At 43.2% G+C, this 25,792-nt stretch overlaps 1 protein-coding gene and 1 long non-coding RNA gene across 4 annotated transcripts in view; one reads left to right on the plus strand and one right to left on the minus strand.

The window, feature by feature from the left end:
* Positions 1-21,020, plus strand: part of LOC122462457 — a 32,378-nt gene extending 11,358 nt beyond the window's left edge. Inside the window, exons 2-3 of the long non-coding RNA XR_006284993.1 lie at positions 18,345-18,404; positions 19,607-21,020. This is a non-coding gene — a long non-coding RNA (uncharacterized LOC122462457). The remainder of the gene's footprint in view (positions 1-18,344; positions 18,405-19,606) is intronic.
* GYPC (glycophorin C (Gerbich blood group)) overlaps positions 1,151-25,792 on the minus strand; it is a 38,744-nt gene continuing 14,102 nt past the window's right edge. For 2 of the 3 annotated variants that reach the window (XM_027833791.3, XM_043525626.1), the window contains 2 exons: positions 10,923-10,973; positions 1,151-5,684 (listed from right to left, as the gene is read on the minus strand). In XM_027833791.3, coding sequence (XP_027689592.1) covers positions 5,488-5,684; positions 10,923-10,973 — 248 coding nt within the window. In that variant the 3' untranslated portion in view covers positions 1,151-5,487. Of the gene's footprint in view, positions 5,685-10,922; positions 10,974-11,628; positions 11,669-25,792 lie in introns of those variants that run through there. The other variant, XM_043525627.1, reaches the window with a different exon arrangement.

Consider the following 25,792-nt stretch of genomic DNA (forward strand, 5'->3'; position numbering starts at 1 on the left):
CCTCCCGCACTGTAACTTGAGACCATTACTCCTTGTTCTGTCAAGGAGGGACTGTTTTTCATCTAGTCTAACCTCCTGTATAACACAAGCCATAGAACCTCAAGACTATGCAAGAACCCAACAACTTTGTCACTGAACCCATACCATTACACCCTAAGTCCATCTCGAACATAGGAATTGCCATACTGTCTCTGAGTTGTCTGGTCCAGTGTCCTGTATCCAGCGTGGCCAGCACCACAGACCAGTCTGGCCCTAAGTATAATTTGCCATGTTTACTTGAAACGAGATAAAGCAGTGAAGAAAATGCCCGAAAGGTGGCCCAATAACACAATGGTGCCCTTCTACACAGGAGGCTGGTGACAATGGAGATTGGGTAGGGATAAATAGACACAACAGTGCCATTCACAGTCATTTTATGAGTCAAAACAGGTTAGAGATGAAGCTCTTCCTTTGTCTGTCCTGAGGCAGCTCTGCTGTCTTTTAGTACTGCAGCTATTAAGACCTGGATTCTGGAACCTTTTGTGAGTCTTCCAGCTCCCAGGTACTGGACAGAAAAGCATCACAGGCATTGTCCCTGGTTGGAGACAGTTTGCTTTGCATTCTCCTCCTAATGATTTTGCCTCAGAAGGCATCTGTGGGCTTGCGTGTCTATTTGGCCAGATTGACAATACTGTCCCTGAAGTCAATAGAATTGCATGGGGCAGGAGATCTGGCAGAAATTGACCAACTGCCTAGAAAGAGAATGGGATGCATTCATCTCGGTTGTTACTCCCTCACGTTCACTGATGAAAGTGGGCCAAGGTGCTGGGAACACTAACTATGTAACGAAAGGGTAGGGCACAGCTTCAGTGTCGAAATGCTGGCAGATTGTCCCACATTGGCACCGATAGTGGTTGGCATCTGGGAATGCTTAGGTAAGCATTCCCATCAACAGGGGAAGGCAGGGCCGCTACTGGGACTGAATGCTTATGGGCCAAATTCTGTTCTCAGGAGCACCGGTGTAACACCACTGCTGGTAATGGGGTTACACCATTATAGCTAAGCACCTATAATGTTTGCACAGCCCTAGACTAAACACTAGTATTGGTGCCATGTAAATCCAGTAGAGCAACAGATGTCCACGTAACTCACTTTAATCTAGACTTGAGGATGGATTTTGAAAATAGCTTTATTTTTCTTCACAAACAACACAGTGTTTCAATGAGACATGTTTAAATCTCCAGGGCTCACAATCTAAAGCCCACTGACATCAACAGGAATCTTTCCAGACAAGTTTTTCTAATTAAGTTATCAGCCTCATTTCTTAACACTAGCGATTATCTTATTTTTAAAAAACCTTAATGCGTCCACAACAGCATCAGTTTGAAAAATAGCAAATAGTTGAGGATTCGATACAAAGTTTCAAAGGCACTGAAAATCCGACTGGTGCTTCGGAACAGAGGCATTATGTACAAAGTGGTCCCTGCTGGACCAATGGCTGTCGGTTATTACAGAGCACTACACCAGGAGCATCTGTACCAGACTAGAGCTGGGCATGAAATGGCTTTCCTATCCTGTGGAAATTTTTGAGATTTCTAAAAATTTCCCATTCAGCACTGGGATGAAACCAAGACTGTTTTTTGATCGTTTTTGTTTTAAATTTTTTTTTTTTTTTGACGGGAGGGTGGAACCCAGAAGAAAGAGAGCTAGATTACCCTGCCCCAGAATAGCCTAGTGGCTTAGTCACTCAGCTCAGGTGTGTGAGACTCAGAACTGTGCTCTGACTCATATGGAGTAAGGACTTGGACCCAGGTGAATTCAAGCAGCAGAATATTCTGGAGTGTTTCTGGTTTTGGACCAGGAACTCTATCCTGGACCCGAGAACTTCCTAACAAAAGTTTTTTGTCAAAATCAACCCTTTCCCACAAAAAGTTTGTTTTGACAAAGTGGCATTTTATGACAGAAAACAGTTTTGTCAAAAAATTCCCACCCAGCTCTGTACCAAATGTATAGTTGGCATTCGCTCATACAAAATGTCTCCTATTTCCTGAGTTGGTGGCTACAGAGTAATGGGAGTGAGTAACTAACTGGAAACTTTTTTAGTGCTGTTTTAAAAAATCTATCAGCTCTTTTTGATCCAAAGTTACAGCCACCCGCCGAGGCACCTCTGTATTGCAAACTGTGTTCTGTTTAGCACAGCATGCGGCTTACAGAGAGGGAAGTTTTGCAAATTAGCCCAAAAAGTTATGAGAATTTTGTAATGCACTGATTTAAGGCCAAACTGATTGAAGACAGTGGGAGTATTGTGTGGGTAGAGGATGAGCGATTGGGCCTTTAGAGCTCTGCCAGTCTCATGATACTGTTAAATGTTGCTCTTTCTTTACAAAGCAATCTTTGATTCCTACAAAGTCAAACACAAAAACCCCTCAGATCCCTGCTCTGCTCTCTGTTCTGGGTGCGTGAGTCAAAGCCTCTGAACTTGAAAAAACAGTGAAAAAACAACAACTGAAAACATAACTAGCACCAAAGTTACTTTTCTAAAATATTCTAAAAAGCTCATTGGTGATGGGTAGATGATGTAGTTATTGTATACTTGGATTGTTCAGCTGGCTGCATGAATATGGGGAAAATGGCATACAGAAATGAAGTAACCTACTAAGGAGGGCCATAGCCAAAGGCAGTAGCTGCAGTCATTTCAGATTTGGGGTCCTAAATAGTCACATACTGAGCCAGATTCTCAATTGATGTAAATCAGCATAACTCCATTGAAGCCAATTTACACCACTCCTTTATGACTAACAGCTACCTGATGGCCATCAGCCCCACGACTGGAGATGACTCTCAGGCTTGTTTGGCTTGGTCCATCCACTCCCATAACAAATAAAAACACACCCTGGTGTACCTTGTGCAGCTGTTCAGGTATCCCGTTGTTCCTTAGTAGCTTAGTAACAATCCCAAGCCTTGAAAAACGATTTGTTCCTTGCAACCTCAATGGACCTCCCACCACCACTTCATTTCTGCTGTGTGTCCATCCAGAAGATGGCTGCTCAGATGAGAATTTACTACAGTTCCAGTCAGCCACTAGAAAGGCTTCAAACAAACCTTTATTGAATAAGTTCTTCCTCGCAGCCACAGCTAGTGGCTGATGTGGGGCTGGATTGATGCAAGGTAGAAATAAGGGGCTATATGGTTGACTGAGGAAGTTTACTTTAAGGAAAAGGCTTAATAGGGCCTGGCCCATTAAGCCTCCTGGAAGGTTTTTTTGGGGGCGGGGTTCCCTGGTCTCATGTATGACATGGGATGTAGTTCAAGTTGTTCTACTCACCTCACACAATGTAGGGAATGTCTGCATTGTTTCCAGACTGGGTTCCTGGGCCTATCCAGGGCGTAAGCTTACGTATTTTTTTAGGTCTATGAAGAATTTAACTTCAGAGTAGATACATGAATTCTGCCCATTCAAGAAGAGGATGCCCCTGTCCTCCCCACCCAGCTCCTCTTCTGGCAATCCAGGCACAGATGTGTACACCCGCTACTAAGGTTAATCAGTTTCCTTTGCCCAAAACAATTATACAAGTTTATTCCTATTTCAAAAGCGGTCGTGAAAGGATTAAAATGGTAAAGCGAATACAAAAATCAAGTACATGACACCATAACATTTGAATTGTGTAAGTGCTGGATTATTGGATTTTTCACTTCGTGTGGGCTGATGTATGTGATATGGCTGTACAATGGTCTGTGGAATTTGGTCCCAAGCTTTTCGTAAGTTGGCATGGTTTTGATTTTCTTTGGTTAAAAGCATACAGCAAAGATTCAACATTAGCCAACATTCAATCTTTAGGACTCTCCTACTGCAAAGTCCTGCTCCTGTAGGTACTGAGTGGCCTTGAGGACATAATTAAAGAGACAAAACTATCCCCTTCCTTCACCAAATCTACTTGATTCCTCAAGTATTTTCTCCTGGAGATCTGGTCTCCCTCTAGTGGTTGTATGGCCAACGCTGGTGTATTAAGCTGAGCTCTAGGAGCCAGTCTGGCTCCCAGTGCCATAAAATGAAGATCTTTGGAGAAGATGAAGCCACCAAGTTGTGAAAGCACAACTGTAGACGTGTCTCTCTATAATATTTTTTTAAACAGGAAAAACATAGAAAACTATTGATTTAAAACAGGGTAGTTGATCGAAGGCACATTTTATTATTTATTATTCCCCACCCCCTCATTTTGGATAGTTAAGGGCATAAACCTAGCTGGTGATAAACAGGTGCAGAGGACAATTAATCCTATTTCCAGGACTACCTGTTGGCTTCTGTGAGACAGAGGGCTTGCTGGAGTGAATAAACTCATCACAGTGAATTCTTATGTGATGAACAGGAGATTTCATTTTACATATCACGTCCATTTTATTTTTTTAAAGAGCCAATGCTCAATGGAATTTTTTGTATCCGAGGCTGCCTGAAAACCAAGATATATTTAAAAGCTGGGAGGGGCACAAAAGAGAGAAAGATCAATACGACAGAATGGGATTCAAATGGACAAACTGCTCCAGGGTAGCATTACAGGTACACTTCTAACTGTTATTTATGTCCGCATTCTGACTCCATTCTCCCAAATGTCAGCAGGTTTTTGAAAGAATTCTCCAATGTGAAATAAATAAATAAACACCAGGGCCAGAGTTGTCATTCCAAATCTAGTACTGGAGAGCATTTGTTTCAGAAGGTCTGCACTAGCCAATAACTATTGACCTACTTATGTATGCAGGAAAGGAGCCTAATAGCTATTTGGGATCATTTTCTTAAGTCTAGTGGTTATTACCTACTATATACTGTAAATTCTAACACTTTCCAATCCTCAAGTCACCATGCAGAGCTAGCTAAAAATAAAAATCCTTCACTCTTAAAGTGTTCCATATTTTTCCTATAGGGTTTGTGTGTGTCATGTCCTTGATTTAAAAACAAAGTGCGGGGTGGTGGGGAAGGAAGAGGGCCGGAGAGGAAAAAATCACACCTGGCAAAGTGCACATTTAAGGGAGGGGGGAGAATTCTGGACTATAGACCAATTTTTGTTCCACTAACCCCAGCTTTTATCTGGTTTAACACTTGTTCTATTACCACTGAAAATGCATTTTCAGGTAGTTCTGTATAATATCGACGTAGGAGGCATCATTAACGCTAAGAGGATGTCTTCCATTGGCATCTGCTATTTTGACCAAATGTCAAGGTTTGACATTTGATTTCATTATCTGGTATCAGTTTATCGTTCAGACTGAGATTTTGTTTCTTCTGATCTGATATTGAATTCAACTGTGACCAGCTGTGTGGCTAATAAAATCGACAGCCAGGTATCCGGTGTTCTGTTCTTCATGGGAAGCGGGGGGAAGTAGCATTTCAGTTAGGATGCTTGCCTCTATCCTTGCAATATCCATATCTTAGTGCTTTCGTTGATGTAGTGTTTCTTTCTGATTCCCTTGGGGAAAGAAGCACTCAGACAGTCTCAGTGTGGATTCCCTTTGCGCTCAGATGAAATATTCCTTCTTGCTCTCATCCACAGCCTCCTGGAGAGCCGGGTCATTTTTCAGAGCAGCATCTGCACTTTCGGCAAATTCAGTTCCCTTTGCTTCATTCGTGTGGTAGGTGCCCTTATGCCTGTACATATATCGGAGCATCACGATCAACAGGCAAATTAGGACAATAGCCACCACTGCAATGACACCTAGCAGGGAAGAACCGTTTGAATTGTTTAGTGAGCGATAACATATAGCCTACATTTTACACTGGGACGTAATGGAACCTGGGGTATTCAGTAGGGGCGAAGTGTGTGGATAATACATCATAATACACTCAGACACGGCAGGGATGGGGGGGGGGGGTCTATATAAATATCTTGATAAACAGAATTTCAGCAATCCAGGCCTGAGTAAGAGGACTGCAGAAATCTATGCAAAAATTCAGACTGCTTCCAAATGAATTGGTTGATATTCAATACTTAGAAACAAATTCATCCCAAATTGAGAAGAAACAAGACAATCCAAAGGGAAAAAACATGTGAGCTGGTTAGCACCCCGGTGCTAATTCAACTTACTTCCAGGTCATTCTGATCATGCACCATGCTGAATGCTCTCAACTCCCTGTGACTTCAGGAGGAATTGGAGGCATGGAACGTTTCTAAGGTGGCACCCCGCACGGGGTAGGAACAGACCCCTTGATGTCCTTACACTGTTCTGTATTTACCAGCTTCCACATCCCTGTGTTCTAATTAAACAAAGACAGTTTCTAGTGACTGGTGAAGTGACACTGGAGATGAGGAATCCTGTGTAGATGCTTGCTCCCCCAGGACTAGCTAATAGCTTGCAATGCCTCTATCAGACCAGAAACTCTGCTTCCTAAAGGCACCCTGAACGTGCATGTGAAAAGGCCCTGCACAGAACCTGTACCGTTGCAGTTCCTGCTGCAGGAGTATGAAGCCAAGCCATGGGGAACTCTGCATGCCTTGGCGCTTCAGAGCTCTTCCCTGTGCTGTCTCTTTCTGCAGCAAAGAGCCAGGAAGGAGATGCTGGGGAGGGAGGGATAGCTCAGTGGTTTGAGCATTGGCCTGCTTAAACTCAGGGTTGTGAGTTCAATCCTGGAGGGGGCCATTTAGGGATCTGGTGCAAAAACTGGGGATTGGTCCTGCTTTGATCAGGCGGTTAGACTAGATGACCTCCTGAGGTCCCTTCTAACCTTGATATTCTATGATTCTAAGCAGTACTGCCAACCCCAAGCATTCATAAGTCAGACCCCCCCTCTCTCCTGAAATAATGAGACTGGCTTCAAAGTCATGTGTTTTTTTTAACATAATATATTTGGGCTTTTTATTTGCCTTTTGGGTTTTGAGCCTTTGGTCTGCACTCAGGTCACAGATTAAACTTTTCCCTGCAACCAGGATGGCTAGAAACTTATTTTGTTCTATAATGATGGCCAAGATTATCCTGTGTTCACATGACTCCAGGAGCTGGGGCTTTAAGGAATATGCTAAATATTACAAAAGTCATAACAAAACCATGAGAGTTGGCAGTACTAAGGCATAAGCATGCTTAGCGGGTCTATGAATGATGCAGACCCACTGGGCAAATCCAAAGCACAAAGGATGACGCCAACGTGACTCCGGGTCTGTCCCACGTTCTGGATCCAAGGCAAGGGGCAGGAATTGGCCTCTCCTGACTTCTGTGCTCATCACCCCATGCAAAGCCCATTTTTAACCATATTTAGACTGTGTATGCAATGTATGAGCTGTATGAAATCTGTAACAACACACACGAGAAAAGTCTGTCCCACTAGACAAGCAATCAGGTCATGTCTACACAGGGACTTAATGTGTGGCAAGCCAGGGAGGAAATCTGCCACTCGCTAAGCCTGTCCTGGTCCTGCTACCATGGAGTAAAAGTTTCATAGTGCTCTTTGACGTACTGCAGCAGTATGTCAAAGCGCACTAGGGGACTTTTAGTCTGTGGTAGCTGCCACTTAGTACACGGCAAGCGAGTCTGCTGTAGATTTATACCCTGACTTGCCACACATTTAGTCTCCAAGTAGCCCTTCGATAAGGATATGAGCAGCATTGATTGTCTTAACTCAGAGGGGGGAAAAGACCCGGTCATACTTACAAATTTTATTTAAGCTAATGTTAAAATATTTTATAATATGTAGGTTGAGAAAAGAGTGTCTGTACATCTGGGTATAGTGCTTAGATTATCCACAAATACAAAGTTTGTTTTAAAAGTCATATGATACATATAGTGCATAATACTAAAATAGCAAAAGGGTGGATGGACTTTACAAGGGTATCTCTTCATTGCAGAGTGAGCCTGAGCTCACTTGTAGGGACATGAGAATGGGGGTGAGTAATATGAGAATATTGGCATGAATGGTGAGGGGAGAATTTTGGCAACTCTTCCAGGATTAAGGCAGGACACCATTTTATTTGTACCTAATTATGTTAACTAGTTCCTCCAGCTTTTATGGTGACTGAAGTTACTGCTCTCAGAAAGAGAATTGCTCATGTAAAGAAGTGGAGGTTACAATAATAATGTGATTCCACCAGAGGCTTTATCAATTTTTTTAGGACTACATTGGCATCCCTTGACACAATGAGCTTTAATAGGCTTTAGATATGGCACAGTATTAATAAGCCTAAGACGAAGCACAATTCAATTTCCCTTCCACTGATTCACAGGAAGCTGAAATTAAAGTTACAGGAGCTAGAACCAGGGGGAAATACATCAGAACCTCGCTAATTTGCACTAATGATTGGGATACCCCTGGTGCATTACTGAAATGAGCAAGTTAGCAGGGAAGTGAACAAACACAAAGAAAATCAAAAGACTAGGATAATACATTTCTCCATGTACAGTGCTTTGCTCATTTAATCCGACAACTGTAGTTAGTTTAAATGTATGAGGGCGTGAATAGAACTCGAGGAAATGTGTTGCCGTATGTTTTGTAAAAATAATGGGCCACATCAGCAGTTGCTATAAATTGGAAGAGCACTAATCAATGAAGCTACCCTGATTTACACCAGCTATGAGCTGGCTTAATGAGGTAAGAGTTCACTAGCGTGCCCGACTATTCGTTCTTTGTTGAGCTGTGGGGCGAGTGTCATCATTTGTGGGGCACTAAGGTCTGTAACTCAAGAAAGAGTCAATTTCTGAGGTTCTGCCATGATCTGGAATCTAGACACAGATGGATGTGGAAGGTAATAGATTTCAGAGTAGCAGCCGTGTTAGTTTGTATCCGCAAAAAGCACAGGAGTACTTGTGGCACCTTAGAGACTAACAAATTTATTTGAGCATAAGCTTTCGTGAGCTACAGCTCACTTCATCGGGTATTCAGGGTGACTCCAGTCAGTGACTGGGGATCTCAATCCTTATGGCTTAAGGTTTCCCCCTCTTGAAACCCAAAGCAGCTCCTCCGCCCCCCGAAACCGCTCCTCTCTGAGCCTTCAGCACGCCTGGTCCTCATTAGGCCCCCTACATTTTACTGCTCCCCAGTCACTTACTGCAGGAAGTGCCATCCGTGGAGTGCAGTACATCCCACGGCTACAACCAGTTGTCACAGAGTCCCCGGACAATGCTCTGGAACTGCTCCCTACGAAGCCAGATCTGCTTTGGGTTTCAAAAGGGGGAAACCTTAAGCGATAAGGATTGAGATCCCCAGTCACTGACTGGAGTCACCCTGAATATCCGATGAGGTGAGCTGTAGCTCACGAAAGCTTATGCTGAAATAAATTTGCGAGTCTCTAAGGTGCCACAAGTACTCCTTTTCTTTTTGAAGGTAATAAAGTAGTTCTCTTCGGAGACGAGAGGGAAATGGTTTCTAGTGGCCATACATATCCCTTCCAGAGTGAGGTATGTGAAAGACAGATACCAGTCAGGGGAAGGCTAAACATCACCCTTTTCACCTCCTTCTCTGCTTCCCAGGGATGGATTTTGGGGTACAGGTGAGTTGTGCTGGAGCACAAACAATGAATTACCAGCTCAGTGGCATCATCCCGCTCCAAGACTGGAAATTCTGCAGACATATTGTGCCAAAGCGAATACAAAGCCAGAAGGGACCTTTGTGATTATCTAGTCTGACCTCCTGTATAATGCAGGCCAGAGAACTGCCCCAAAATAATCCCTAGAGCAGATCTTTTAGAAAAAACATCTCCTCTTGATTTAAAAATTGTCAGTGATGGAGAATCCACCATGACCCTTGGTAAGTTGTTCCAATGGTTAATTACCTTCACTGGTAAAAATATACATTTATTGCCAGTCTGAGTTTATCTAGCTATAGAAGAGCGAGGTGTTATCATTACCATTAACATCTGGACAGCCCCTGTGCATCGAAACCCTAACATCCAGGCAGATCCTGGAATATTTTATTCCCTCCGGGAAAGCATGGCCATATATTTAAAATTCCCCCTAATTCTGCACCTGAAACGTGACCTCTGTAATAAATTATGCACGGGCAATGGCAGGTGAAGTAATTGCAGGTGCAAATGTTGGATTTAAGTGTCCTGATTCTGTTCTCATGCCAGTCTCACACACAGTGTAACTCCATTCACCTCTTCCAGTCACTCCTGCTTCCCCCTGCCATAAATGAGATCAGAATCAGGCCTCAGGCCATTAGATGTCTAAATTCTATCACTTTTCTCCTCAGTTGGCCACAGGTAAAAAATTAGAGGCTGGGTTGAAGCTTCTTGGAAGATTTAACCCTTCTAGTCCGTGACTCTATAGAACATAGGAACACTCTTGTCTCCTGAGAGGGAGCGAGAGAGAGAGTGCGCTAATTCAGCAATGTATTTAAGCACATGCTTAAGTTTACGCATGTGAATACTACAGAAAATTTAAAATTCAGCATTAAACATCCAAATTAAGTCTGTGCTTAAGTGTTTTGCTGGATTGGGACTTTTCTGATTTCATTTTTGAATACTACATAGTACCTGCACAGTATTGTCTATAAAAAGCTGACCAAGCATGCGATTTTATAAGATGACGACAAGAGCCCTGTTTTCTTTTCTTCTAATGCAGAGGTTCTCAAACTTTAGCAACCCGAGAACCCCCATTTTGATTAAAAAATTTTCACAGACCCCCCAAGCTCACCGCTCAGCCCCAGGCTCCACCCCCACTCCACCCGTTCCCCCAAAGCCCCACCTCTTCCCACCCCCGTTGTACCCCTGCCCCTCCTCTTCCCTGCCTCTCTGCCCCCTTCCCTGAGTGAGCCTCATGCTTGCTCCTCACCCTCCCTCCCAGTGTCTCCTGCATGCTGCTGAAAAGCTGTTCCCCGGCATGCAGGAGGCACTGGGAGAGAGGGGGAGGAGTTGATCAGCAGGGCCTGTGGACCCCCCGGAGTACCCTCGCAGATCCCCAGCGGTCCACAGACCCCATTTTGAGAAATGCTGGACTAATGGAACTTTCAAATACAGTCTAATACTTACCTCCAATGACTGCCACGTCTACTGGAGCTGAAGAACCCCCGAGATCTCCAGCTACAAATAGAGTAGAATATAGAAAAGTTAAATAGATGAAATGGCTTGGATGATGTATGACTACAGCTCCCCTGTTGAAGGGTGCGATAGTATTTTAACCTCTGTAACATGAAATGTAGCACTTCAGTGAGATCTCTGATTTAGCATTCGCAAAAAGAAAAGGAGGACTTGTGGCACCTTAGAGACTAACCAATTTATTTGAGCATAAGCTTTCGTGAGCTACAGCTCACTTCATCGGATGCGATGAAGTGAGCTGTAGCTCACGAAAGCTTATGCTCAAATAAATTGGTTAGTCTCTAAGGTGCCACAAGTCCTCCTTTTCTTTTTGCGAATACAGACTAACACGGCTGCGACTCTGAAAGCATTCATAAAATATCTAATTAGAACTGGGTGCATGGAGTGATTTTGTATCAATATAATGCTTGGGAAAGAAACAGCCAGCACATAGTGCAAATTCTCTTGGTCATCAGGGAAACACACCTACTGTTTATTATGATCACTTACCTCTAACATCTTTTGATGAATGATGAAATTAAGAGTATCTGGGCAGTGTGATTATTCTTGGAAAGTCAGTATGGGGACAAAAAAGTGGTGCCTATTTTGGACAGGGTTCTCATTTGGTATAAATCAGTTTAGTTCCATTGACTTTAATTACCATTATATCTCCGCATCATCGTCATGTTTATTATTTTTAAAATGTATATCTGGATGAAAGCCAGACCTGGTATGAGTACTGTATAACTTCAGTGGAGTAGCATTTGCTTGCACCACATCTGAATGTGGCCCTTCGAAGCCAAATTATAGATTATAACTTCTAAGCAGATAATCTTGCAATTTAAAATCATAAGAAGAAGCTGACCATGTCCTTTTGAGTATCTGAGATCAGGAATTCAGTTGAAAAAGTCAAACTGCAGAAAAAAAAATAGCATTTACTTAAAAAATCCAAACCAACAAAAAAACCAACAAAACAAAAAAACCCAGGGGGGTGGGGGGACAACTAATGAGAAGCTGTAGTGTTTGGAGAAAATACAAAACAATGAAGTTTCCCCCTCCTTATCATCTAATATGATACTTAATGCAACAGTAAATTGAGATAAACTGATATTTCCCTATTGGCTTCCCTGGTTGGACATAAGCCAAAGTTACCAGGTACGATTCTGTACTCAGTTCCACTGTTTTTTACTCTGGTGTAATCCCACTGACTTCAACTGAATTATTCCTGATTTTTCACTTGGCTCAACCTGTGTTTATTCTCAGAAGGAAATTATTACCGTGCCCGCCTAATAATTAATTTTGGAGGTAAATTTGTAGCAAGCATTTGACTGGCAGCTTCTACTGTCAAGAAAGATAAGGCAGATGGTAATAGGTTTTAAGGCCAGCAAGGACCACTGCAATCAGTTAGGGCTTGTCTACATTACCCGCTGGATCTACAGGCAGAGATTGATCCAGCAGGGGTCGATTTATCGCGTCTAGACTAGATGCGATAAATCGACCCCTGAGCGCTCTCCCATTGACTCCGGTACTCCACCAGGGCGAGAGGCAGAGGTGGAGTCGACGGAGGAGCGTCAGCCATTGACTTACCGCAGCAAGGACACCGCGGTAAGTAGATCTAAGTATCTCGACTTCAGCTACATTATTCACAAAGCTGAAGTTGCGTAACTTCGATTGACCACCCCTCCTCCCCAAGTGTAGACCAGGCCTAAGTCTGCCCTCCTGCATAACGCAGGCCATAGAACGTCCCTGAAAGAATTCTTGTTTTGAACTACAGCAGATCTTTTAGAGCAATGAATAAGGTGATTGGCTTTTGGAGGTTTCCCATGCTTTGTACAGTACAGAGGCTCCCTTCACCTGGATTGTTGTTGTATTGTTTATATAATTACAACGTCTGTTGGTTGACTAATAAGACAAATTGTATAGGATGGGGGATATCATTCCATCAGGGTACAACCTGAGTAGCTGGGAAGAGTCTGTTTATGCGGAGAAGGAAGACACCCAAAGCCCAGGTCCTCCCACAGAAGCACCAAGACTGTGATAGTTCCCAGAACATCCCAGACCTGTGAAAGGCAATGGTAACACATTGGTAGGCCCACTGCTTCCAGCCCCTGTCTGTAGCCCGCACCTGTCCCGTCTATATCAGAGCACAGTAAACTCACTGGAGCTGAGGCACCTACCCACACAGCCTCAGATCCTCTCCTCCCATGGAGTTGCACCTGGGGGCGGGGGAGGGGGCGGTTTCTAAAGTATCTGCAGAAAGGTCTAGGAATAGGATTCTTCCAAACACAACGTTACCCGATCCCATTCAAGCTGTGCACTGATGAAGGGTTTACCCCATTCCATGCAATCTGCACAGTTTTATTACAACCAGGTCCACTCCAGCCCAACTGTGCTCCCAGACCCGCCTTTAATACATCCTGTCCCGCCCATTGTAGGAGGGGTAAGCATGACCTGGCTCCACCCACCAGGGCTCAGTGAGAGGTTCCTCTCCCTCTGCATCTGTGGGAGGCCACACCGCCTCACTACATTCCCCCCAAGCTCAAACTGTATTGCCTTTCTTTATGCCAGATGCACATCGACAAAGAACGCTCTTCCATTATATAGCAGGTGCCTAAACGTGTGAATCCTGAAACGTTTCCCTAGGTTACTGCAATATCAAGCTACAAAGGGATGCTTCCAAATATTAATTCCAGATCAAATCCTCCTCGCTTTAATTATAAAGGTATATGAGTAACTCTCCATCATTCCTGGCATTCCCAAGGGCCCTCCTGATTCAGATAACAAGCAGATGCCCTATCTCCAGCCCTTGACATAGAAGTGCTTTTTGATAAGGTATTATTGTATCTCTGCTTTAAGATTTAATTTTGACACTGGACTTTTTAAGCTTTTGGAAGAATGTGGGCCAGATCCTCCACTGGTGGAAATCGGCATTGCTCTGCTGAAGTCAGTGCAACTACGCCAGTGAACATGGTTAGGTGTCTATAACCGCCACAGATCTCAGTGATTGCCAATAGGAGAGTCTCCACTTTTGCGTTAACGTGTCCTCCTCCCACAGTGAGATGGGGTTGTTATCCTTTCATTGGGTAAACTGGAGCTGCTCCAATTTATACAGCAGTAGAGAATTTGGATCAGAAATTTGGCCCACTTCCCTCCTCACTTTCACTGGTGTAAATCAAAAGTAACTTCATTGTCATAAATAGGCCACTTCCTTGCTTGAGGATCTCAGCTGACAACTCGGCGAACGAGCATGTGAGGGAACTACCAGACCTGCTATATTAATAGGACTGAGGGCATTATAAAAAGCTACCATGACTGGTCGAAGTGTTGGGCATGTAAGAGGCTGATGAGCACAGTGGGTTTGCACTCATGAAATGAGATGACCTGCTCTGAGTCTGAAAGAGAGGTGACCGCCATAATCTGGAGCAGATGTAGAACTCTAAACCTCCTCGGCTATGCACAAGAAGTATACTCTGTTATTTTTGGGCTGAATTCCCTACAGTGGCAAAGACTCCCATGCTCTTCCAGGAGTTTTTGCCTGGGTAAGGACCACAAGGTGTGACACTCCATGAATTCTTTATTCCATTCAGCTGCAAGTGCAAAGGACTCAAATGCCTGTGTTTCCTGAGTCTTTCTTTTGTGTCCATTTGGTTATTTTCCTGTGTTTCACAGGGGGACAAATGTTCAGGTATTGCCTATTAAATTGCCCCTGCAAAAATGCGTCCCACCGTTACGCTGGCTTGAGTGTCTTTTAGGCGCAATCTGGCCCGTTATGTGTTGTTATATAGCACTGTAACTCAAATACTGCATCTGGGCACTGTATGGCAGCACTGGTTATTAAAACATACAGAAATGAGGAGAGCTGGAAAAGTTCCTTTCTTCATAAAATTTCCTACCCACCCCAGTGTATTAAACAAATCAAGACAACAATAAACAAACCAAACAGCCAAACTAAATGTTCAGCCAAAAGCCGGTATCTTTGTTGCATGATATGAAACTCATCAAATTCCAGCTCTGAGGGATCAAGTTCCAGAAGCAGGGGTTTGCAACAGATAATGCTTTGCTGCCAATCTCATGAAGCCATGTCCCAGAGATAGACAGAGGCTTTGTCCCAGCAGACCTCAAATATCATGATGGAACTTAGGGGAAGGGAGTGACCTTTTGAAATATCTGGAGTAAGATAGTGGGAGATGGATCCCAGCTATTGTACATGGAGCAAGATTATACCAGTCCATAAGTACAATTCAGTGATTATATTTTAATCCATGCACTGATTAGGGGTCCCAAAAATCTACAGGGAATGTTGCAAGTCCACATAACGCCCCTGAGGGCTAGATATTGCAATTGGATCTTTCGTTTAGCAGTGTCAAATTGCTGAATACTTTCTAATATATCAAAGTTTGCTCTTCCAATAAGGAAACAGAAACAAACCCATGTGACTTGTGTCCAATCACACAGCTCACAGAGCGAATTCCAAATATCAAATAAATGATTGCGGCAAAAAGCATTCAAGGAATCCATAGGCTGAAACACGTCTGCCCAAAGCATCAAACAAATGGGATTGATTCATAGATATTGTGATCTGTTTAGGTGGAGAAGAGAGAGGGCCAAACTGAATGGATTAGTGGCTTGAAGTGAATAATTCAACCAGCTCTGAATGTAAATGAAAGCAGGATTTTTCCCATTCTTAATACATGGATCCCTGTCTCCCATTTAAGCCTTTTATAGATTCATAGCTTGGAAGGCCAGAGCATTTAATCTGACCTCCAGCATAATACAAGATATCAAACGGATCCTACTAATACCTGCCTCAAGCCCAATAACTTAAAAGACTATATCTTTTTAATATGACCTCCCATCTTGTTCTAAAGACTTTGGCTGGGATTTTCAAAAGTGCTCAGTATTCGCCTAACTTTGCGACCAGAGAAGTCAATGGTAAAATCCCTCATTGGCTTCAATGAGAACATGTTAGTGAGGCCAACATTGAGTGCTGTAGAAAATTCCTCCATCAAGTGAGGAAGAATCTATCCCTGGTCCAATGGGTAATGACTCTGTCTGTTATTATAATCTTTCCTCTCCCGTGAACCATTCTTCTCTTGTGTACTTTCCTGCATTCAACAATCACTTGAGCTCCAAAAGTAAGTCTGAGTTAGCAGGTCTCTATCATCACCAATGCAAAATCCATCCTACCCGTTATTTAAGACCCAAGAAGTAACATAGTCTTAACGTATACAACAACCCGTTTTTTATGCAATTACTGTACACCCTTCTTGCCCTTCATGTTTGTGTCTTGCCAATACATCACATTCATGAGAAAATCATTAATCTATTAACCTTAATTTACTGATGTAATTTGCAAGCTACAGTTAAATCTGGTTTACTGAGGTTTTATGTGTAAGAATGAACAGAGCAAACTTCTTCAAACTTCCTTTAAAAATCTCTCCAAACAGTCTCTGGACTTGTTTTGTGAAATATCTGTTACATTAGATACATGCCTTTCTAGAGTTAAAAATCTTTATCCATCATGTGTTTAAATACTTTCTACTAAGCATGTGCTGCCACACTGGAGCTGGCATCTCCTTTCATGAAGGGTCATCAGTCTAAACTCATCAATCTGACACTCTTCGTTGAAAAACCCATCAGCATCTCCCATTAGATAGTGAAACTCATCAGTGCTGCTCTTTGAAAATTAAGGAACAGTTTCTCATCTGTCAATCTGGACAGGAGACAGAATAATTTGGCTTCCATTTATATGCTAAATTATTACAAAGATAATAGCGGGGTGGGGAAAAAAAACAAAAACTGCATGATCGTTTAGGTGGCGAAATGGGTTGCATTTAGAATTCACGATAAAAATGTAGATAAGCATGTGATTTGTTCTAAAAATAAAACATGTAGAGCCCATTCTTGTTCCCTGCCAGCTCAGTGGGTGTTTTGTCATTGACTCTGAAAGGAACAGGATCAGACCTTTTAAAATGTTTGGGATGTAAATGCTTAATCGGAACAATACCAAAATGAAACAGGAAGGAGCTGGCCATGTGAGGATGTTTTCTCAGCTAACATAGTACAATGAAGCAACGGGGTGTTTGCAGAATTAGTATAATTATGTTAATTGAGTCCATACAATCTCAGCAGTTCACCTTTTGAATCTGAATTGCAGTGGAAATGTCTGAATTTATTTCCTACCCCCAAAACAAGGTCTTTTAGACAAAATATCCTCAAATTGTGTAGATTAAAAGAGAGCTTGCAACAATTAAAGGCAGCCAAGACTGCCCAGGTATCAAAAAACTCATTACCATCTGGGATCATCTATTGATTGTGAAGGTGAGGCAAACTTGGTTTTTTGTCCCCAAAATGTAGACGTGGAGAGTCATTTTTAAGTACTTGTGCTATTTAGTGGAGGCTGGCTAGACACCAAGAGTGCTAATTCTGGTCACAGTGAGGAAAAGAGCAGCCATTGAGAACAGCAAAATAATACCACTTTCTTAATAACTTTATGGAAAGGAACAGTATGAAGGCCAGATTCAGCATGATCCTTAAGCTTGGTCATAACTCAAAGCATGTGAGTATCCCCATTGACCTCAGTGGGGCTACCAATGTTTTCAAATGAAACTCATGTCTGGGTATTTGATTAGTTGGGACCTAAGGGCGTCGTCCGGTGCCTGTTGAAGTCAGTGGAAAAGGATCAGGCAGAAAATTGGTAACACTGAGAATTTAGGCTCCATAAATGTCCTTAGTACAGCTGGGTGACAATTTTGACATTTTTTAATGAAGAAAAGGGATAAATTGTTCACAACACTTTTTCCCATTTATCAACCCATTCTACTCATTAGGTACCTGTGCTCAGGGGACATTCCTGAGCATTGTCTTAGGACGTTGGTGAAAATAAACACACAAAGAGCCAATCTCTGCTACCATGTTACTAGGAACTTGATTAGAATAAGACAAGTAGTCATATCCCTAAAGCCATTGTGTCTAGCTGTGTCACTGTAGGATTTCTGCTAGAACCAACCTCAGCTGCCCTCCTGCTTCGGTTATAAAGAAACTGCAGAGTTATCTTCATCGTCATCTGAATGTCAGAAACAATAACATCAGGAAAAGAGGCTGCTTGTACATAGAACTGGAAGCTTCGTCTCTCCACATTGCCTGATATTTGCAGTGTGCTTACCACATCCTTCCAGGTACTGAGAGCCTTCCCATTGCTGTGGCATCTGCTATGTTATTTCCATACAGTGTTATGCTTAAGTTTTCTCAGAATATTATCCTAAACTCTGCTGGACGCCTGTGCAAAATGAGGTGGGGCTGTGGGGACAATGAATTGCCAGTGAAATTGGCTTTTGTCCAGCTGTTATAACATATCGTGTGCTTTTTACTCCCTAGACTGGTGCTGTGAATGCTGTTCACAGAAGTGCTACAGTGGCCTGACACTTGGGAGTGGTGGTGAGTACCTGTTGAGGATTGCTGGGTACTCTCAACCACATTGGCTTCAATGGGAGTTAAAGATGCCTTGAACCTCACAGGTTTGGGTATGTTTAATTCACCCAGTCCTGCATTCTGACCTAAAAGTCTATCCAATGCCCAGAGGAGGACTTTCATTGACTTCAGTGGACTTTAGATCAGGCCTTAAATTCTGAATACTCAGGCAGATCTCCCGTTCTGTAACGGAAGGGCTCAACATATGGTGTGTGTGTGTGTGTGTGTATACTTCGTGGCCTATATGACTATAGCTTATAGATAAAACAGGGGTTCTGTGGGGGAAAATAGTATGTGATCATGTAATTAAAGACTCTTTCATAATGCATACACAGTGGGAGCAGAATTGAGGTTGCCCAGGCAACCTTAATTCTGGTATTCCCTAACTTTTGCATACTTGTCTTTGCAATTTTAACATTCTTTTAACAAAGGGTTTGGTTTTTGTTTGGTTTAGTTTTTGGTTTTGGTTTTATGTAATATATCCTTGTTGGACTAGAATAAAGAACAACGAGGAATCCTTGCGGCTCCTTAGAGACTAACAAATTTATTTGGGCATAAGCTTTTGTGGGCTAAAACCCACTTCATCAGATGCATGGAGTGAAAAATACAGGAAGTGGAATATATATCATAGCACACGAAAAGATGGGAATTGCCTTACCAAGTCGGGGTAAACATTAGCAGTGCTGACCTTAAAATCCTGCATCAGTAGCATATATTGGAAGATTTTCAGTGATGGCCTTGAACTGTTGTGAGCACCGTTTTACATGCACAAAAAATTTCCCACCCTCAACAACGAGCTAACGAGCCAATTCAATTAAGGTGGAAGTGGCCTATTCTCAACAGTTAATAAGAAGGGGTGAATACTAAGGGAGGAAAAATTACCTTTGTAGTGCTAACGAGGCCAATGCAATTGGTATTCACCCCTTCTTGTCAACTGTTGAGAAAAGGCCACTTCCACCTTAACTGAATTGGCTTGTTAGCACTGACCCCCCCCTCACCTTGGTAAGGCAACTCCCATCTTTTCATGTGCTATGATATATATTCTGTTTACTGTAATTTTCACTCCATGCATCTGATGAAGTGGGTTTTAGCTCATGAAAGCTTATGCCCAAATAAATTTGTTAGTCTCTAAGGTGCCACAAGTCCTTCTTTTCTTTTTGCGGATACAGACGAACATGGCTGCTACTCTGAAACCTGTAATTGTGAAGATGACCTCAAAAGAAGACTTGGTCTAGCCTCTACTACATTCGGAAAACGTTGCAAGATCTGGAAGGCTAAAGACATTTCAATAAAAACAAAAACCCCATGTATATGAGACAATTGTCATGCAGATACTGCTGTCTGGGTCAGAATGCTAGAGTCTGAAGAAAGCCGATGACTGACAGATTTTGACTGCAGAAATGAACTGGCTGAGAGGAATGCTGAGTTTCAAGGCTGCAAAAAATAAAAAAATGAAGAGATAATTAAAGAGCTAGGGCAAGATATAATGCTGTTACACGAGATTCAAGAAAGAGGGACACACGTCAAGAGTGGACCCCTAAGGGTCCTAACGATACGTGCCAGAGTGCCAGGAACTAGCAATAGAGGAAGACTGAAGATGTATTGGGTAAACATGGTGAAAAATAACAGAACAAAAATGCTTAAAGATCAATGAAAACATGAAGCTAGTACAAGATAGAAAACGGTGGAAAGACTTCATTTGTTACTGGTGCTGTTGAGCTGAGGGATGGGGATCAAAGAGAAGAGGAGAAGATCTCCTTCTTTTGTTCTTCCGGTTCATTTAAAATGCATCCGCTTTCCAATGGTCAGGACAAGGAAGATTTTAAATAATTCCAGAAAATGCATTTAGAAGCATCTTTAAAAGTAACATTGACAATCAAGGAAATAAAATAGGAAGGCTACTTTCGCAAAGGGTGAGGAATAAAAATACAGAACTTGTCCCTGTGCTCAACTTACAGGTGAACCCTGGAAAAAACCTAGAACCTGATTTAACACCTATACCCATGTATTCCTATAGACATTGTATGGGAACCTTTCCATTAGACTTCAATGGACATTGGATCAGGCTGCTATTGTGTATATATAAAAGCACAGTAGCAGCTTTGCTAAAATATGCACTTTGGTTCACCCCCATAGTTTGTAGCAGAGCTGACCCATAGGTGATAACTCTTGGAAACAGGAATTCTCCCCCTCCATGTTTGTTTTAAATGAAATTGCATTCAACTACTCCCATGTCCTGCTCCAATTCTCGCCTCAGGCCATGTCTACTAAAAGCATCACAAGTTGAAATATCCGGATGTCTAGCATATGCTCATTAGGGACATGAAATCCTGTCCTGGGGTGCTGAAAAGCATAATATTATTAATGAAGATATCTGTAGTGGAAACAGAAGATTCTGAATTTTTCAATGTTGAACATATGAAAAGGAAAATAAGACATTCCAAGACCCACTGGAAACTTACAAGGCAAACAACAGCTTGGAGCAACAACATTCTCATTCTCCAAGGCTTTCGTAAAGAATGCGCAGATTTCATTTGAATATCTGCTGCATTTGAAAATTACTTTTCTAATATGAAGGGCATTAAAAAGAGAAAAAAAGAAACCTTTTATTTGACCTTTATTAGCAAAACTTCTTTAACATCTATCATTTATTTGAATCGTCATATTCAGATTGTGTGATAATTACTATAAAAGAAAGGCCAACTCTAATATTTTTCTTGGACAACTGGCTGGTACTAGCGGTTGAAAACATTAGCCGTGCTGACCTTAAAATCCTGCATCAATAGCATATATTGGAAGATTTCCAGTGATGGCCTTGAATTGTTGTGAGCACTGTTTTACACCCACAAATAATTTCCCACCCTCAACAATTTGCAAGTTTGAATGGTAGCACTTAGCTAATTACCACTTACTTCAAACACCCATTGAAGTCAGCGGGAGCTTCTCCACTGACTGCAATGTTCATTCATTTTGACCTTTGTTTGGGTGGTTACATAGATAGACTTGGGTGCCTAAATCTGGCCTAAAAAAATAAAGTGGTTATTATGGAGGCAAAATTATGCCTTGAAAATTTGAGGATGGGTAGAATCGTAGCTGGAAATGAGCTCATAAAGTTTAAAGTTCTGAGCAAAGAGAGATTTAGGATAGTCGATTCCTGTTTCAAAGAAGGGTAGATTCAAGTGCACTGGGAAACTTTTTGTATGTAGCAGCAGGGTCCATACAAATAGTTAGTGTGGCAGGCTAGGGAGGGAGCTTGCCACAAACTTAAGTGTTCTTCTAGATAAGCCCCAGGAATCATCAGGGAGTGCCCAGAACTCACATCATGGAATGGGAGGGATAGCTCAGTGGTTTCAGCATTGGCCTGTTAAACCCAGGGTTGTGAGTTCAATCCTTGAGGGGGCCATTTAGGGATCTGGAGCAAAAATTGGGGATTGGTCCAGGCATCCTGGAATAGGACCAGGCTTCACTGATCTCCATTTGTGCTGGTATTACGAAGGGCACTGGTTCAGCATCATTCAGTGGATGAAATGAAATACCAGTGTGGTACATGGAAGGTGGGATCTTCCAAAGCATTTTGTGTAGAACTAGTCTTGCTCCCATTGAAAGCAAAGGCTCAACTTCCACTGTCTTGCATGTAGAGCTGGTCAGGGATTTTTCAGGAATTTTTTTTTGCCAATTCATCAACCTGGAACCTGTTTGCTAGAAAGAGTTGGTTTCAACAAATTTTCCAACCTGAAAACCTATTGAGGCTGGTTGGTTTGTTTGTTTTTGGAATGAAAAGGTCTGCGGGGTTTTGGTTCAAAATGACTTTTCACTTCAAAAATTATGCTAAAAAAAGCATAAACCAAAGAAAAAAGGTCAAAATGGAAACAAAATGTCTCAAAATTATGGAAAAAAGTTTTTTTTTTTTTTTTTTTTTAATCCTAGCTGAATTTTTTTGAGTTTGTCTCTTCACCAAAGTTTTTGAGATTTTGACTTTCCATCTCACTTGGAGGCAGGAAAAATTGTCTGAACCTCAAAATTTTTCATGGGACAGAAAAACGGTTTCCATCCCAGCTTTAGTTTAATGTAAGTAAAGTTAGGTCAATATTGAGGGCTTTTCAAAATCCCAGCTGGACAGATATCAGAGAGGGGACAGAACGAATGACCAGAAAGCGGATTTTTTGCTCGGGTTGCTAGGCACGGACAGTCCCGGTCGTTCTCGCTGATTCTCCAGCTCACAGACGAATAGAACACAGCCTGTTCTACCTCTTGTTACCACACTGGGTCTCTCTAATCCTAACCATCTATGGAAGAGATTGCAAATTTTTCATATCACTTTGTATCTTGAAACCATTTCAGAGTAGCAGACGTGTTAATCTGTATTCGCAAAAAGAAAAGGAGGACTTGTGGCACCTTAGAGACTAACAAATTTATTTGAGCATAAGCTTTTGTGAGCTACAGCGCACTTCATCGGATCTCCCCACTGTATTTTCTACTGAATGCATCCAATGAAGTGAGCTGTAGCTCACGAAAGCTTATGCTCAAATAAATTTGTTAGTCTCTAAGGTGCCACAAGTCCTCCTTTCCTTTTATCTTGAAACCATTTACCATTGCCTCAGAAGAGGTCTGCTTTGGAACAGTGTCAGCAGGTCAAATTATCCCTGTGAAACATCTGCTGGGATGGAGGCGGGGAACACACAGTGCTGGCACAGCTCTGGAAAATATGAAGTCAACTGTAGAGTTCAGCCACACCGTACTTACATTAAAGCTTGGTTACGAGCCAAATTCCACCTTCAGACATGCACGTGCAATTCCTGTTTACTTCAGTGGTAGCTGTGCTGTGCTTATCTAAGGGCACAGCTTGGACGAAGTATTTATCTGTTGAGAGTCAGGGTCGAGAACAAACACCACACACCCGCATACCTTTTTACAGCCACATTTTTGGCTCCTTTTACAAGCCTCCCTGATGCAACACCCCCAGGCCTGAATTACAGCCCAGGACACCAGGGAGCAGAAGACAAGGTAGTCCCTTTCTGCATGAGGAATGTTCTCTGTGTTTGGGGCTCACTGGTTCCACCCCCCTTCTGGTTTTTCATTGTGCGGGGCTGTTTTCTCACCACAGGCTGCTGCTTTCTAGTTTGCTGCCTGACTGCTGAGCACCCCCACCACCCGGGGCCAAGAATTAAGCACAGAGAGAGAGAAGCTAGGCCCCCACCCAAATCATGCCATTTGTTGGTGTTTGGGGCAGGGTCTGTCTTCTGAGTTATTCACCTGAGGGGAAACCATCCCCGCAGCAGCAGCCAGCAGGAAGCATTCCCTTGGATTTGCAGAAGTGTTTTGTAATAAAGATGGAAATAATCATTGTTAATAAGCACCTAGATGGGCATTACATCTTTAGAGCCCTTTCCAAGATGCTTCTATGAGAGTGTTAAGGGTTCAGCGAGGGTGGACAGCTCTAAGCCCCTGCGGGCTGTGTTGATGGGGCCACTTCTCCACCCTGCACAGCCAGCAAAGCGGGCCTCCCAGTGTAGAGTGGAGGACGAGCTGCAGCCCCTGCGAGGGTATAATAGTGTCTGTGTCGCTGCACAACTCCTGGGGGCCTCGTGTCTGCATGAGGCTTGCACTGGCTGGGGCAATGTGCCCCCAAGCTACCCCCATCACAAGCTGTGATTCAGAGACCCTGCCAGCACTAAAGAAAGCATTACTGCAATTCCAGGGGGAAAGTGCATATACAAAAATGGGGCAAGCAGGAAGAAGGGGCTGAGGGCTCAGTCCTACTTTAACTTTAAGCCCTACTGAATCTAATGGGACAGCATAAAATTAAGCATGCGCTTAAGTGCTCTGTTGGACCAACCCAGACCGCTCGGCACCTTGCAGGATTGAGCTGATGCTGCCAGACCTTGCTCGTTGTCATACTCTGCAGAAGGACAGGGGTGGCAGGTGTCTTTGGCAGAGGAAGCTGCTGTTCCTCATGGATTGGACAGGAAAATGGAAACAGTCCAGAGATGTATGGGGACGAGAAGGAACATTCCTTTTCCCCTTCTAGCCTGAGATGTGTAAATCGTACCATACCAACAGCCAGGTAGAACCCTGCAGGTCCGCTGGGAGAGGCGAGGGAATGGGGCCAAGGAAGCGTCTTTCTCCACCCAATGTCCCCACTCAGTGGCTGAGCAGGATGCCAGCCTAGTGCTCTCTTGACCAATAGGTTGGGGGTGTATGACCAATTTACCAGCTGGCACACCAGGGCTACGCAGGGGTATGATGTGGTGCACCAGGGATAAGGTTAGGCATCTAGCAACTCCTTTGCATAGAAGGACGCATTTCCAGCTGGTGTAAATTGGCCTATAGCTGCCAGGGGAAGGAGGATCCAGCTGAGGATCAGGCCTGTGTTTTCTTTAGCAGCAGACACTGTAGGGAATCTCACCCTTTGACTTTGAAAATCGGGTCATTTGCATCTGCATCTCAGTTAGGTGACCGACGGTATGTTCAAAGGGCCACAGCTCTTAGCCCACATACCTGGGTTGGGAGCCGGGGAACGTCCTTTGTGGGGCTCAGGAGAGACAAAGGACTTCATGCCCTTGACAGCAGAGGGAGAGTGGATCCGATCTGTAACTGCTGCTCTGGCCTCAGTTCTGGAGTAGTCTTTATGGGGCTTGTGATCCCTGTGCTCTGGGGGTAGGGCCTGAAGAGCTGGTTCTGCATGGCGGTGGGTCCTTTGGCCCTACATCATCTTGCGCCCAAAGAGCTGTTGCATATGGCCACGCAGGAAGTCCTCCAAGGAGCAGTGTTCCAGGTTGCACTGACACCCTTCCCGCCCCACTAGGCAGCGCTGTTGCAAAGGTTTGTTTCATGAGCCTCCGAGCCTATGCTCACACTGAAGTCAACGGCAAAACTCCCAGTAGGGTTAAGCTCAGGAAGTTGAATTTCTTTCACAGTAAATACCTACCATGCACCTTACTGAGGTGCATTCCTTGGAAATTTTATCAACAAAGCTTAAAGGTGCTACTTGGCATCAAGGCAACTGTTCCACTCTTAAGACCTACTTCTACTCCCACTGAAGTCGGGGTAGTCCTTTCCCCTCCCCCCCACCTTATTTCAGTAGCAACAAGATCTGACCCCTTGTTTTCTGAGAGCAAAGGAATTGCTGGGCCAGATCCTCAGCTGCTGTACATCAGCATGGCTCCTACACCGACATACAGCAAAGGTTCTATCCCATCACCCTGCGCTGTTCGCAATAGAAACATTCGAACACCCTGATCTCAGCCTCTACACCTAGAAACTGCAAACAGTGGAAGAGAAAATCAGTTGTCAAGCTGGGTAGAAGCTGCCATTAGTAACCCATCAGGCAGTTTCTTGTCAGCCATCCTGCAACC

Source organism: Chelonia mydas, chromosome 11 (assembly GCF_015237465.2).
Source record: "Chelonia mydas isolate rCheMyd1 chromosome 11, rCheMyd1.pri.v2, whole genome shotgun sequence".
NCBI lineage: Eukaryota > Metazoa > Chordata > Testudines > Cheloniidae > Chelonia > Chelonia mydas.